The sequence below is a fragment of the Malus domestica genome, chromosome 07 (assembly GCF_042453785.1).
Source record: "Malus domestica chromosome 07, GDT2T_hap1".
NCBI lineage: Eukaryota > Viridiplantae > Streptophyta > Magnoliopsida > Rosales > Rosaceae > Malus > Malus domestica.
Genome location: NC_091667.1, coordinates 15,207,709 through 15,223,086, shown reverse-complemented (window position 1 = coordinate 15,223,086; position 15,378 = coordinate 15,207,709). Strand labels below are relative to the sequence as shown.

Genomic DNA, 15,378 nt, shown 5'->3' with positions numbered 1-15,378 from the left:
TTTATGTGCCTATATATACTCTTATTCACCCCTTGGCCGAACCACCACCTCCCATATACATAAATCACGCCAGAAATTCATCCTTGCTCTCTGCCGCAGCTTTCATCACCATTCTTACATAATTCCTGCCAGAAACCACCCCTTGCCGCACCACCCATCCATCCTAAACACTACCATACCATTCCCCATCCATTCTACACCATTCATAACCCCAAGAATCTGTCCCTAAGTCTTGTGCCGAAGCAAGGAGGAAGAAGGACAGTCCATAGGCGTGCTTGCTGTTCAAGATTGGATCGTTTGAGCGTCTAGGTGTTTTCTTTCTTTTGTTCTCAATGTCTAAATTTGTTTATCTTTGTTTTGTGAGTATGAGAACTTAAACCCCCTTGACTAGAGGGGATTCGAAACCATGTTTTATGCTTGCTATATGATTTGATTACTTCTAATTGTGTTTCGTAAGTTGTGAATTCAATTTGCTTATCTATATGAATTAAAACTGATTTGTGTGTGTTGGTTGATAGTGCACGCTTAATTTTCATGCATAAATCTAATGCTAGGATATAAGGGAGTTTCACCTAATCGTTATGAACTTATATTCGCAAGTAGTAAAGGTTGTTGATCACAATCGTGTTAAGTAAATTCTTGGCATAAGTTTCATGCAATTCATGGTAACAAGTGTCTCGTTAATGCTTATGGTTTTCGTAGAACTTAATGATTCTTGCTTGTATCTCTATTATGCAATTCATATACGGAACTTGTGGGGAATGCTTTGGGTTGTTGTATGCATCCAATTCAATAACTTTAGGAAAATCTGAGGGTTAATTAGTGCAATTCACGGTTAATCTAGGGCGTTAAGAATTCATGGTTCATTGAAACGCAATTGGAAATCATTTTGTATGCAAGTGTGACATGTGTGGAGAAGAACCCCTTAGCTAGGTTCCCATCCATTCACTTTAACCAAATTCGTTTTAAAATCTATTTTAGTTTACAAAGTTTTTGTTTTGTTTTCAATTTCGTCAAAACCAAATCCCCCTTTATTTTGAAGTGTTAGATTAGTTAGGGATCAATTTAGTTTGTGTTTTTAAGTGTCTTGAGTCAAGTTATAACCTATTTTTGTCCAAATTTGTGTTTGGTGTTCAAAACTGCCCAGATTGTGTTTTTAAGGCAGTTTTGAGTGTTTATGTGCTGTTTTGAGTTTTTTTAGTTTGTTTTAGTGTTTTAGAGTTTAGTTTTGCATTCTTTGAGTCTAGTTTAGTGTTTTAACTTTGTTTTTACGTTTTGAGTCAGTTTTCAAGTGATTTAGCAACCCCTCCTAATCCCCGGCCTAGAACGATCCCTACTTACATTCTTCACTACAATTAATAAAAAGAGGGTTTAATTTGTGTGCTTATATATTTCGCATCATGAGGCGTCCGAGGGATAGCTCGGTCTAAGCGTGAGGTGTGAGGCAAAGCCTCACGGGACCTAAATTTTTTTAATATATATGTTGAGCGTATACATATATTATATTAAAACCTACATGTATTATATGTTGAACATATACATATAATTTTTTTTAATATAAATCTTATCATTGAAGAGATAATTATTGATAATAAAATAATAAGATTTAAGGAATTGGACTTATTTTAATAAATTGGACTATTCATACTATTGGCTCAAAAAATTGGACCTATATCAAGTTTCCCCATTTTTTAAATATATATGTTGAGCGTATACATATATTATATTAAAACCTACCCAAAATTTGGGTTTGGGAGTTAAAAAAAAAAAAAATAGCCCATGAGGCACGCCTAGGCGGCTCCTGCGACGCCTTCCGCCCATTCCCTCAAAACAAAGGGGCCAACCCTCACGCCCAACCTCAGACGACACCTAGGCGCACCCTAAGGTGAGCCTTTTAAAACATTGGATTCTACAAACACATATCTCCTCTTTCTACCCTTGCCACCGACACTCTTCTTCTTGTCAAATAAAATAGGCTACAACATAAACATGTTTTTTTTAAGTGTTTTTTCAATATTCACTTGCAAGTTCTTTTAGTTATTTTAAAAACACTTCCAAATATACTTTCAAATAAACTATACAAAGAATTAATTTAGTATCAAACTCGTCATTCACAAAAGTTGATCAGTCAAAATAAAAACTTTACATTAAGTCAGTATTCTAAAAATCGGCCTAGGCGGTGGGCGGTGGCCAGCCATTCCGATTAAGGTCAAATGGTTTGATAAGTCAGAAAATCCATTCGGCGGCGCCTAAGCGAGGGTCTAGGCGGGGTAGGCAAGGTTGGGCAGTTGGGAGATTTGTGTAGGCGATTGAGTTTGTCTGAAAAAGAATTGCATCCAAAACGAAAAGCGTGAAGTCTGGTGGCCACCGACAAGAAGATGCATTAGCAGGAGCACAGGGTGAGAAGATGAAGACGATTAATAGTTTAAATGACCTATATTATATGTCGTCATTTGCTATAGCCTATTTAAGTGGATCCGCAACTTTTTGTTTTCCAAAGCTAAATGGACTTTAAAATTTAATGGCCTTCTTGACCCAACCAAAAACGTCCAAAACAACAATAAAACAATAGAAAGTTAATGGGCTTTCTCATCTCTAGTTTTTTATTAGACTTAGTGGACCTACATAAAGTTTTTAATATTTGAAAATTTCAAGTGTAAGAATGTAATTATTCATATGTTTTATAGTAACTTTAATAAAAATAAAGAAATATTACATGCAATGTCATCCAATACTAGTATAGGTTTTTTTCCAAGTAAAAATAGACACTATTTATATGAGATATAATAATTTACTCAAATCCGCCCAACCTACCTAGATGCCCTCCTAATTCCCACCTAGCCGCCTAGGTGCTAGGCCTCAACTCGTCGTCCGACTAGCGATTAACATCTTTTAGAACCTTAACATTAAGTAGTGGGTGCAAAACGTAATTTTAGGTAATTAGAACTACGTGGGCCTTGCTCGTTGGTCCTAGTCCCCCCGCCCCCCCCCCCCCCCCCCTAAAACCAAAACGACACCGTCTACTTGATTTATTTCTTGAAGCAAACGACACCGAGAGATCTGAACGAAGAAAAGCAAAGTGTTGTGCCCCAGAGAGCTCATCCTCCACTTAGCTCCAAGCCCTAATCTTGCTCTCTCTCCTCTCTCAATCCCTCTCTCTCTTTCAACCAGACCGATCACCATGACAAAGCAGCACGCTAACTGGTCCCCCTACGACAACAATGGCGGGTATGTATTCTCTCCTTCCCTCCTTCCCTACGACAACTGTTGTCATCGTTTTCCGCTTTATTTTTTATTTGCTTTTTGGGGAATTTTAGTGTTTTCGTGCTGATTGCAGATCCTGCGTTGCGATCGCCGGAGCCAACTACTGTGTGATTGCTGCCGATACTCGGATGTCGACTGGTTACAGTATTCTCACCCGCGACTACTCCAAAATCTGCAAATTGTACGCTAGGCTTTTATACAAATTTCTTTCGTATTTTTTTTATCTTTTTTCTCTAAATGTTTATATTTATGCACTTGAATTCGGAGAGTCGAAAGTCTTAGACTTTTGAAAGCAGGCTTCTGCTGCGTATAATTTTATCTGATTTTACTGCTTTTAGGATTTTTTGTTGGCGTTTTTTGGGGTTTTATCTGATTTAATTTTGCTTATGGTTAGGTTTAATTTTGATTACAACTTGGGTTTGTGTTTTTTTATGTTTCTGTACATGGTTAGGGGGGGCGTTTTTACTCACAATTACTATTGTATTGACTAGTGACTACTGTTGATATGTATGAGTTTCGAGATTTGTGTAAGGCATAGAGTAAGTCACATTCATCCAACCGTAGTTAATACGGTGGTAATGCTCACCACTTAAGAGTTTAGTGGTAGCAAAAATTATCTCTTTAGTTGGCTCATAGCCTTGGAAGTGTGGCCATTATAACAGCGTGTTTGTTGAAAGTTCAAAATGCTTGCAGTTTTACTGCTAATCAGTTTTGTGATAGCTTTTGTTTTTATGCTTGACCCGCTTCCTGAAATATGGAAAAAGTGTGGCAGATGATAAAATATCTGAGATAATAAGCACCGAAAAGGTCTTATTAAAGGATAAAAAAAAACATGAAATTATGCTGAAAAGAAATCGAGTTATGAAGTGAAGCTTCTATATTCAACCTGATGTGAGGAAAAGAATCCTAGGTCAAGGCAGTAGCTCGGTACAGGCCCATGTTCTTAGTGCTTGGTGTGAAATGCAGAAGCCAAATCAAAGGTACTTAATTGAAGTATAAAAAAGAATGAAAGTACGAAATTAAGGTGAAAACAAATGAGGATGAAATGAAGATTCTAGGATTGAGTGCCTAGCCTATTTTCAGGCCAGATTTTCAAGAACCCTGGTCTAAAGGCTGATGCTGAAGACCCCAGAGGTTTCTAAAACCCTGCCAATCCGTACTGTACTAATTTTAGAAGTTGGGTTATGCTTAAAAAATCATTTGGAACGTAAAAATTAAAGAGATAAGAGGAGCTATGTTGAGGAAACAGGAATTTGAAGGCAATGCAGCAAGAGACAGAGGTGGGACTGAGAACAAAAGGTAGCTAGTCATATGAAAGAAGTCTGGCATTACAGATGGTATAAATAGAGTGATCTGTAGGCCCCAGATTGCAAAGGTGATAAATTAGTTGGGGAAGCTGCGCATAATGATAAAAGTTTATTATAATGAAGCATAATGATAAAAGTTTATTATAAAAAAATAAAAATGAAGCAAATTGGTTCAACTTCTGGCATAGGGAAAATTCCCTTTCCTAGTTTTTATGACAAAACTTCCAGATATACCAGAAAAATTCTCAGTTATAAGGTGCGGGAGCTCACTGAGGGAAGCAAAGGTGAAGATAGAAGAGAAAGAGAGTGGCTATCATATGAAGATAGGAGAGTACATTAGCTCTTAGTAGTCATCTTGCTATAATATCAATACTCATTTATGTAGATTGAAATGTGGTTTCTGTTCACATTTACTAGATGATGGGTAAAGTATTATTGTTTTGTCTTTTAAACTTGCAGAGCGGACAAAGCTGTATTGGCATCTTCAGGTTTCCAAGCTGATGTGAAAGCTTTGCAAAAGCATTTGGCAGCTAAGCACTTGGTGAGGCTTCAAAATCTTATTGCAATACTTTGTTTTTCCTGGACTCTTTTTGGTTGCAACAGATGGTGTTGGACCTTTTTGACCATATGTAGGCTATATCTATTTATGTTGGCATGAAATAAATATTGAGTTATGTCAAGAACTGATGATGCATCCCTTGTTTCATTGTTTCCCAGACGTATCAGCATCAACATAACAAACAAATGAGCTGCCCTGCAATGGCTCAATTGCTTTCCAACACCCTTTACTACAAGCGTTTCTTCCCCTACTACGCTTTTAATGTTTTGGGTGGTTTAGATAGTGAAGGTAAACATTAGAGTTTAAAACCTTTGGCTGCTAGTTGAGACTTTTCTTGGCTAACAACTCATTTTCATTAATAATTTGCAGGTAAGGGTTGTGTATTCACATACGACGCTGTTGGTTCCTACGAGAGGGTTGGGTATAGCTCCCAAGGTTCTGGTTCTACACTTATCATTCCTTTCCTGGACAACCAATTGAAGTCTCCTAGCCCGCTCCTATTGCCTGCCCAGGTTTGTTGATTTTGTTTACTAGTTTCCATCGTACTAGTGGTTATTTGTTTGTTATTAATCTGTCCCACAAGCTATGACTCCGCATATTTGATTGTTATTAAACTGTTTATTAAATTGTTCTACAATTTATGACTGTGCAGGATGCTGTCACACCGCTGTCTGAAGCAGAAGCAATCGACTTGGTCAAAACTTGTTTTGCATCTGCAACCGAAAGAGATATTTACACTGTAGGTTTCCGGTCTTTTAAATATCAGTCCATTTTATATTAAGCTCATGGAACCACGCTTTTTAATGTGTCGTGGATGTGATACAGGGTGACAGCTTGGAGATTGTTGTCCTGAATGCGGATGGCACCCGGTACGAGTATATGGAGCTGAGGAAGGACTGATGCGTGCCCGTAAGGAATTGGAAATTCATATGCTTCACTGTTTGTTGTATTTGGACACTAAGATTAGAATGTCTTTTTTTGGGTGTTTAGAATATTTCTGTTTCAGTATTCAATTACAAAAATCGTGACGTGATCGCAGTTGCCTAGTCTGAAAATTTGAGATTCAATGTTGATTTATCTGCATTTCTGAGGGATTCACTGTTGATCTATCTGCATGATCGTTGATCGAATGTTTGATTGTGTACGATCTTATTATATAATGGCATCGGGCTCTCAATAGCTGTCTTTCGACGCCCATCCTTTCATCTCGAACTATTTCCTCAATTCCTGTCATAAAAGCCATTTCAAATGAAGGTTGTTTTTGTGAATGCATAGGTAGAAGCAACAATACTGAGATTGTTTGCAGTGCTCACCTTGATTCTCTTTCTCTTGAAGTTGAAATCGAAACTCCCCAACCTTGATTCTCTTTATCCTATATTCCAATTTTGTTTTTTTAAAACTAATTTTCTTGCTTTTTCATTGTATATCAATTAAAAATATCATTCGTAAATTATTGTTTCAATTATTGGAATGGTATAAGAACATAAAAATTTAAAATATGGAAATGTATGATGAATGTACCTATAATGGTGTTTAATTGTTATAAAAAAAGAAAATTATGACAATTTTGTTTTTTAATTTTCAAGTTGTTAAAAAACATGTAGACGGGTGAAAAATGGGTAATGGTAAAAAAAAAAAAAAAAGATAAACGGGTTAAAAAGGGTAAATGGGTAAACGGGTATTAAACGGTTACGGTTAAATAGGTATGTGGTTATGGGTATGGTTAACCGTTTATAAACGGTTATGGGTATGGGTATAACCGTTTAGGCAATTACCCAACGAATAAATGGTTATGCGGATATGAGCACAAACGGTTATGTGTAAATAACTGCGGTTATCCGTCCGCCATAACCGTTGCCCACCCCTACCTACGTGACACCATCTCCACCCGGCCGCCATGGCAGGCTCAAAATTATTTTTCTACAGTTTCGCAAGTCGAATGGACGCTCTCAGTCTCTTCTATTATTGAGGCTCTCTTCGTCGGCGGGGTCTACTGGTTCGTCTCAGTTTTCAGCCCAACCGACCAAAAGGACAAGAGCATTGTAGATCTCTTCAGTATCTCATCTTCATTGAGGAAGTGCAAGATAGCTCCTTCTTCCGCCGGCCCGTGGAGATTGAACAATTATAAGTAGGGAGGTGCATTTGTTGGTATTTTACATGTTTCACCAAATCCTTATCTTTAAATAAAATTTTAAAGATAAAATTTTAAAAAGGAGAAAATATAAATGGTTTTGGTCGCTAAAGTTTTTAGGTGACGACTTTCAAACGGTTTTTTATCGTTGAAGAAGTTGTTCATATCTTAGCAATTGTTTCTTCTTAACTATTTCGTTACTAAAAATTTATTTTATTTGGAAGAAACTGTGGAAAAGAAGGGGGTCGGAAGAAAAATGAGGACAATGATAAGGTTAACTAGTTGTGAGAGAGAGAACAAAATCGTAAAACTATTTTGTGTCTAATTTACTCTATAGTTTTGTTAGTAGGGTTAGATGGTCTTTTCACATTTTTGGTTAACAAAGATGGTACTATTAAAAAAGGGCTTTTTTTTTTTTTTTTACCAAAATGATCACTAAAGTTGACATAACTCATCTGGTCTTTAAGATTTGAAATCAATAAAAGTGGTTTCTGATTTTGTCCACTATTAATCATTTTAGTATTTCCGTGAAAAATCTAGTTAAATAAGGACCAAAATGATAAAAATAACCTCTATTTAATAAACAATGGGCCAAAGTGATTTGACAAAAATGGAGGGTATTTTTACCATTTTATCCTTATATAATGGAAAAATTTAACAGAATCACTAAAATGATTGATAGTGGACAAACTTAGGGACCACTTCTACCAACTTCAAATATCAGGGACTAAAATGAGGAATTATATCAATCTCAAATACCATTTTAACTAAAAAGCAGATGTATATTAAATAATACATTATAATGGGTTTGCCCTCCATAGCCTCTACCGCTATTGTAGAAACCAAATATGAATTTAATCCATACCTTATGGCAAACAATTTTTTGTATATGGATCAAATCCGACAATTGAAATATCAACAAAATTATATACTATCTGATAAAAATTAATTATTTACACACAAACGGACATTTTATGACTTCCTCCACATGTAGAGAGGTGTTTTTTAATTTTTACAAGTAATTTATGCACTTTAAATATGTGATTATCAACTAAATATTAGTTTAGTGATACTTCTGTTTCTAAATATATGTAATACTGTTACAAATAAAAATTTAAGATGAAATAAAAATATTTCTTTAAAGTGCCATGATTTATACTTGCACTAGCTTTTAGTAATTACGTGTCTGTCTTTTCCTAAGTTAACATATGAAAATAGGCATGCTCCACTGCTAACATGGTTTTTTTATATCAAGTACTAATTTTCGTCTCAAAGTCATTTAATACTACGGTCTAGTGGTATTCCTCTTCACTGATAAGTGAGAGGTCTTAGGTTCGGTTCTATCCAAAGGAAAACTTGAAGTACATTATTGCTAGTAAATTATGAAGCTCATTGTGAGGTTTAGCCACTCTCCCACCCCATAGTGTAGATAATATTATTTGTTAAAAAAAAAAAATCCGTCTCAAATAATACCCTAACTGAGTGAATTCCACATCGTTTTCCAAAGGCCGAAAAGAGGACCAAACGCAATAAGGGAGGCCCGCAAAGTCGGCCCAATAGTCTACAAAAGGCTGATAAACCCTAACTCATTTCTCCTCCTGTATATTAGCACTCTGCCGCCGAGCTTTAACCTTCTTGGTCGTCTTCTGTTATCTCTCATTTTCCAACAGAACCCATCACCCCGTTCCCTCTCAACTCCCGGTACGTTCTGGTTTTTCGTTTACTTGTTAACCCTTTGTGTGGCTCCGTCGCATCCTGCAGATGATTTATTAATTTATTTTTTCTGTGATAACACTATATTTTTCAGTGGATTTGTTTTGTTTTTATAATTTATTTTTGGGTTTAATTCAGATTTTAGGTGGTGTTGTTCTTGGATTCGAAATTGCTAGATTCTTAGGTTCATAATTCAGAGTTCAGACTGTTGTTTTTATTATAATTCAATGAAGTCGTTGGTGGTTTTGTTGGATTTAAATTCATGGTGCTTTTGGGTTGAAGTGGTAGTTAAAATGTGAAATCTTCACCTTTCGGTTGGTATTCGTGTGAACTTATGAAGTTTTATACTCAGTGATGTAATTATCAGGTTTTACAAGGAAATAATTGATATATATATATATATATATATATATATATATGTTTGTGTATAGACTTGGACATATACGGTGTGTGTGCAGTGGTGCCGAATCTTAATACATTGATTTGTTTCGTGTGATTTGTATGCATATTTTGATGTACAAAGATGTATGCAAACGCGGTATTTGTTCTCGTTAATGTTGGGCTTATATTTGTTTTGTATTTTGGCAGCAGGAGATAATCGACAATGAGTCGAGGAACTGCAGCAGCAGGTCCCAAGGGGAAAAAAAAGGGTGTGACTTTTACCATTGACTGTGGAAAGCCTGTGGAGGACAAGATCATGGACATTGCATCCCTGGAGAAGTTTCTTCAGGAGAGGATCAAGGTCGGAGGCAAGGCTGGTGCACTTGGTGATGCTGTCAGTGTGACCCGTGAGAAGAGCAAGATCACTGTCACCTCTGACAGCAACTTCTCAAAGAGGTATTTTTGTTGATCTTTCGTGATTAATTCTTGTATGACTAATTGAAGGTGTGGTTAATTTATTGAATTCATGCATTCTTTTTTATGCTTGGTGAGTTTAGCTTGACTTTCTTTGTAATATTTGTGTCTTGATCCAGACATTGATGTTTAACATGCATTGAAGTCATCAGAGCATCCTTTGAATTTTGCTCTGATGACTTGCCGTCTCTGTGATGATAGCTATTTTACATTTGAACTGTCAAATGCTTGTAGATATTAGAGCAAATCTGCATAGCCATCTGAAGGTTAATGCATAGTGAAGTTGATTTTTTGAAATACTCCTAGGTACTCATTTCAACTGAATTCTATGTCGTTCACAAATATTAACATTTGATCCTTTGTTTGACTCTTCTGTTAATTTTGTTAAACCGTCATTTTTGTAGAGCTCGAGCTTATAGCTTATATCATTTTGTGTTTAAAATCCTGAAATAATAATCTCAAACAAATAAAAAAAAGGATTTAGTCTCTTTGTTTAGTTGGATGATTGTGACTCATCCGGCATTCCATTTTAGGTTTCTATTTGCATTTTATGCAACCCTAGGTTAAACAAGTTCTTCGCCTGTAACTGTAACTGAAAAATGGAGTACAGTTTTTGTGTAGTTTTACAAATATTTTTGTTGTTTTGGTGGTTCAGGTATCTGAAGTACTTGACAAAGAAGTATCTAAAGAAGCACAACGTGCGAGATTGGCTACGAGTGATTGCTTCCAACAAGGATAGAAACGTCTACGAACTGAGGTACTTCAACATTGCCGACAATGAAGGGGAGGAGGAAGATTAAGATGCCGGATCATCTAAGAACCTTGTTCACTTATTCAGTTTTACGCGTGGTACTGTTAAAATTAATGATGTTTTGAAATTTTGTTTTTCTTTCTAATGAGATATTTGCTATCAGTGGATGAGAATACAGATCTGGATTGTAGGAAGTTGAACTAGTTATGTTTTAACGAATTCACCAGGTGATATTCTCAAAGTTTTCAGCACAGCTATTTCTTCTCCCTGATTGTTGTTTCATCCCTTGTAACTTATGATATCGACCCTGTTGCCGAGTTGACGTTGAAATTCTTTGAGATTGCTACGTTATTAGTTTTGACATCGATGTGGCTCGCATTTTTCACACCTACACCAGTTCTCTGTAACAACGTTTCATCCGATGTTATCACATTAAATTTCTAAGCTAAAAATGCTAATATTGGTTTGGCCACTGACTTTGTGGGTTTTGAAGTAAACAAGCATACCATATGAGTTGATCACATAACATTTGAATGATCACTTGTGTATAGAACAGTACTAAAGGAAAAATCGAATATACTTTGGGACAAAATTGTTGTATTCGACAACGAATGGGAACCATCAACAACTTAGGGTCACTTGACGACGAGTGCATGTGTCAAAGAGGTAACCCCAGACGGTCTCTAAGGGAGTGACATTGACCACCACTATATCTACATCCGCCGCAACGTACACAGAAGTAGGAACACAACGAATCTAACTAGGATTCATGTCATATGGATGAGCTACCTGGAAAATCTGGTTGTCAGTAGAATCTGGACAAACCTAAATCACCCCAAATGACCAGATGGAACCTGAACGGACGGTGGAAGAACCAAAACGGCCGGAACAGGAGTAACTCCTCCTCTAGCTGGGAAAACAAAGCAGTAAACAGCATAGCTTGTCCGCACCATACTCCATGAAAGAAGTAACCATGTACGTCCAGGCAGTAGGCAAGTGCGGCCTCACAAACTTCCAACCAAGGATGTCAAGAACGAAAGTAACAACACAAGTCAACCACATGAACAAAAAATCTACACAACACAAAAGTAGGAAAGTGAAATATGTGTGTAGGGTTGAATTCGTGCAACCATTTTTTTACATAACTTTTGACGCATTTTTTGGGGCATATTTCATAATGTATTTCAACGATCCGAACCGTCTCTAAAGGTAGAGGTCCCTTATGTGTATTTAAATTACTTCTTTGGTATCTGAATTTTGTCAATTATATGTATATGAACATATAGGTTCCCGCTGAACTTTTCAAGCTCACCCTAACTAAATTTTGCAAGTTTACGAACTAGGCAATCGAAGAGGTTGGACGAACCGAGTTCGTAATAGATAGGAGGCTTGGAGTTCGTTAGTGCTGGTGTGTTTGTAAAAATTCTCGGTAATTTGTACAAGAGCAATTTGATTGGAATTTTATTTTTATCCTTTATTTATTTATTAAATTTTAAATCGTGTTTTGGAATTTGGGTTTTGTACCAAGCCCGGGTCTAGGGCGGTTTCATAGAAACGTGTTAAAAATTATTATACAAAAAAGTGTCACAGATTCGTCCATACATATATATTTCAATTTCACAATAAGTTAAACTAAAGATGGAAAACCTATAGTTAATCTTCGAATAATACAATTAAAAAGATGCAGTAATCACAGTTGACTAAACTGAACTCCGAGTGTGAATCAATCAGATGTGCAGTAACCCAATTTAATTCGATATAAAAATGAATATTGCAAAATATAATTCCATATAAATATCGGAAATACAACACTTTCGAATAACATTATTCAAAATTAGAAGTCCATCTTACCTGACGAGGAGCCTTCAGTTTGAAGCCGGTTGCCTTGTAATATTGTGTTTGGTTGTAGAGAGGGAGGGCATATTGCTGTTGCCTGTTGGAGTATTGACTCGATCAACATTTATAATTTAAGAATACTGAGAGATTTACAAGTTCTATTGATCATGGCAGAAATCTCTGAATCTTGTACACAGCGGGGTACAAACACGACTACTGGTTGTCCGACAAATGGACAGCTCGAAAGTTACTCAGACGAATGGGAGGACCAAGTATTCTCAGGACACTTGGGAAGAACATGTAAAACTACTATCTGCATACGTAGACATCTACCATGGTTTAGTCTATGTTGATTCTGACAACCCTTTTGGTCCTCCCGTCAGAGGTAATCCGCGCAGCGTTATCTGATCCCATTCCTCTGGTGCTTTGCGTTTGCTCTGAAGGTGGAAGAAGCCCCCGCCAAAAACGCATTTCCCATCTGTTCTCTGCTACCGGAACCTATAGATATTTTGTCGTACCAATATCATTCATTACTTGGTTAAAAATACTGAATTCTGAAACGCAACATTCCCTATGGTGTCTAGCATACACAATTACACACCAACAAGGAAGTTAACACTCGAAAACCTCCCAAGAAAGAGGAGGGAAGAGGAAAGGAACCGTAGAACAAACACTAACATTACTTGTACAGACAACTCACAGGTATGGCGGATGTATATCTTTCCTAAATCATACACCCAGCACTCTGCACTAACATAACCATTTAAATAGAAAGCCATAGGAGCATTATTATTGCCAATGTACCTTCACTGGTATTGCAACACATACCATTCTCTTCTACTACTTACAGTGCATTGAACATATACAGACACACACACACACATTATCAGTTCTGATCCTAATAGGAAAAAGAAGTTTATATGACCATTTTCAAAGAACTCTGTTATGCTCACGCATGTGAGACTACATGCATATCAATAATGTCTGTGAACTGAATATTAGGCTGATATGGAGAAATTAACATCATGATTTGCAGGCACATTTGCCCAAGACTATCTGCTGAAAAAGCTAACAAAATCCCATCTAACAAGAACGAAGAATTAATAAATGAAGAAACAAACACAAAGGAAAGAAAGTTTGTGGCTGGAGGGGGTGCTTATGTACCATGCATATCAAACTCATGTTTCCAGCTAGGCAAGTGACCTTCAACATTACCATTCCATGCTACTTCAAAACCAGGAAGCTCATCTGCAACAAAAATGGCAACATCAGTTTTACTGTTCATACTTCTAAAACATAACACTTGTTAACCAACCATAAAGGGCTGCACAAACAAACCTTCATTTAAATTGTGTACAGTTTGCAACACATCCACCCTTCCATCTGACGTAAGCTTCCTTGTAACAGAATGGCCCTACATAAGCAACACAATCATCTTAATTCCGCTAATAAGTTCATAATTAATTCTTTCTGATACCTTTCGTGATGCTTACTTAGAAGACGTGAGAAAGAGATTGAATTAATAACAGCCACAAAATGGTCTATGCAACAATAACAAAAACCACAGATTGAGAAAATAAAATGGGCAGAAATGAATATATTCTGAAACAATAGCATACAATCCAGTCCCATTAAACTTGAACAAGATAGTAACATGGTTATCACGTACATGAGATTAATCCCTCAAGCAATACAATGAGCAAACCCACTCCATACACTTGCTCCATATTTGACCGTAAGAAAGCGGAAAAGGGTGACTCTGAGTGTTCAGTACACAAGGTCGGTAACCCTTTTGCATCAATTTCTTAGTTGACTGCTCCTTTCCAGGAAATGCCTAATGCCTCAAACTACAACTTTTTATAGGTTTTATAGCCATTCTTCATTTGTTCTTGCTATAGGCTGTATTAACGAACAAAAGAAATTTACCTTGTCATGAAGTCCTCTCGAAACCCTACGTGTTGCTTGACCAGTTGTCTTATCTGCTTCTTTGGTCTCCTCAAGCGCTACCTGATGTACAATCACAGCTTAAGTTAAAGAATTATGCAAATGAAAAATCAAATCCCAGAAAAATTACTTACGCCATCACCGCCTGCCCTTCTAGTTCTTGTAGAAGTGTAATACGCTCCATCTACATCACCACATGTGACTCTGCAAGTCTGAACAGAGAAATTATGGCCCTGAGACTGTGCGCCTTCCACATTGTTGCGGTCATTTCTATACGTCACATCCTTGCCTTTCCTCTCTGCTAGATTCAACATGGCAACCATCAGCATCTTACAGCCAACTTAAATTACAAGGTAGAGGATAACCCTTAACAGTTTCTAAGCAATAAAGACGTGGAAATTTCACTACCGTCCACAACATCATCTGGATGGTCAATAGATGGTTCTTTGCCTGAAACTGATATTTTGTTGTCTCTACCACTCCCCGGTGTATCACTAGAAACGGAACTTGGACTGAACATACTAGACTCGAAGATGCTACCAATCGGGCGACTGAAGAACGGATCACCAAATGGATCCCTTCCACCAAAAAGGCTAGGGAACATGCTTCTTCTGGACCCAAATCCCTGGAAACTATCAAACAATCCATGTGATCGAGAAACACCATCTCTAGTGTCTCTTTCACTTTGCATTTTGTTGGTGTTTATCCCTCTGGAATCAGAAAATCTCAGTATAGATTATTCTTTATAATAACACATTAAAAACCTCGAATAAAAATGTTCAAAAAACCACTGTTTTAAGTTCAATTAGGGTGCGTTTGGTACGTGGGACGGGACGGGACGGAACGGGACGAGGCGTTCCGTCCCGCGTTTGGTGCGCCAAAAATGGGTGGAACGGGCTGTTCCACGGGACAGATTTTGGGTGTTTTTGCGTTCCACCTCCCCCCCTGGAACGGGTTTGTTCCACGTCTGTGGAACACAATGTTTTACCATTTTAAGACAAATATACCCCATGTCTTT

At 37.0% G+C, this 15,378-nt stretch overlaps 3 protein-coding genes across 5 annotated transcripts; 2 read left to right on the top strand and 1 right to left on the bottom strand.

Annotated features, from left to right (window-relative positions):
* Window positions 1-3,026: 3,026 nt before the first annotated feature.
* LOC103426307 (proteasome subunit beta type-1) lies at window positions 3,027-6,213 on the top strand. The gene is made up of 7 exons (XM_008364395.4): window positions 3,027-3,228; window positions 3,338-3,445; window positions 5,031-5,112; window positions 5,289-5,418; window positions 5,500-5,642; window positions 5,783-5,869; window positions 5,956-6,213. Exons 1-7 carry the CDS (start codon window positions 3,182-3,184, stop codon window positions 6,028-6,030), a joined length of 672 nt encoding a protein of 223 aa, XP_008362617.1. The 5' UTR covers window positions 3,027-3,181; the 3' UTR covers window positions 6,031-6,213.
* Window positions 6,214-8,815: 2,602 nt separating this feature from the next.
* On the top strand, window positions 8,816-10,910 carry LOC103426306 (large ribosomal subunit protein eL22y-like). 2 transcript variants are annotated; one of them, XM_008364394.4, is made up of 3 exons: window positions 8,816-8,962; window positions 9,566-9,811; window positions 10,485-10,910. In XM_008364394.4, the coding sequence occupies exons 2-3, from the start codon at window positions 9,579-9,581 to the stop codon at window positions 10,627-10,629; spliced, it is 378 nt and encodes a 125-aa protein (XP_008362616.2). In that variant the 5' UTR covers window positions 8,816-8,962; window positions 9,566-9,578; the 3' UTR covers window positions 10,630-10,910. The 2 variants fall into 2 exon arrangements, with proteins under 2 accessions (XP_008362616.2, XP_008362615.2); XM_008364393.4 differs by having other exon boundaries at window positions 8,823-8,962; window positions 9,563-9,811.
* A 1,429-nt stretch (window positions 10,911-12,339) lies between these two features.
* On the bottom strand, window positions 12,340-15,104 carry LOC103406149 (uncharacterized). 2 transcript variants are annotated; one of them, XM_017324386.3, is made up of 6 exons: window positions 14,769-15,104; window positions 14,495-14,661; window positions 14,343-14,423; window positions 13,755-13,830; window positions 13,581-13,664; window positions 12,340-12,914 (listed from the first exon to the last, which is right to left on the bottom strand). In XM_017324386.3, the coding sequence occupies exons 1-6, from the start codon at window positions 15,049-15,051 to the stop codon at window positions 12,817-12,819; spliced, it is 789 nt and encodes a 262-aa protein (XP_017179875.3). In that variant the 5' UTR covers window positions 15,052-15,104; the 3' UTR covers window positions 12,340-12,816. The 2 variants fall into 2 exon arrangements, with proteins under 2 accessions (XP_017179875.3, XP_008343383.3); XM_008345161.4 differs by having other exon boundaries at window positions 14,495-14,658; window positions 14,769-15,089.
* Between the last annotated feature and the right edge of the window lie 274 nt (window positions 15,105-15,378).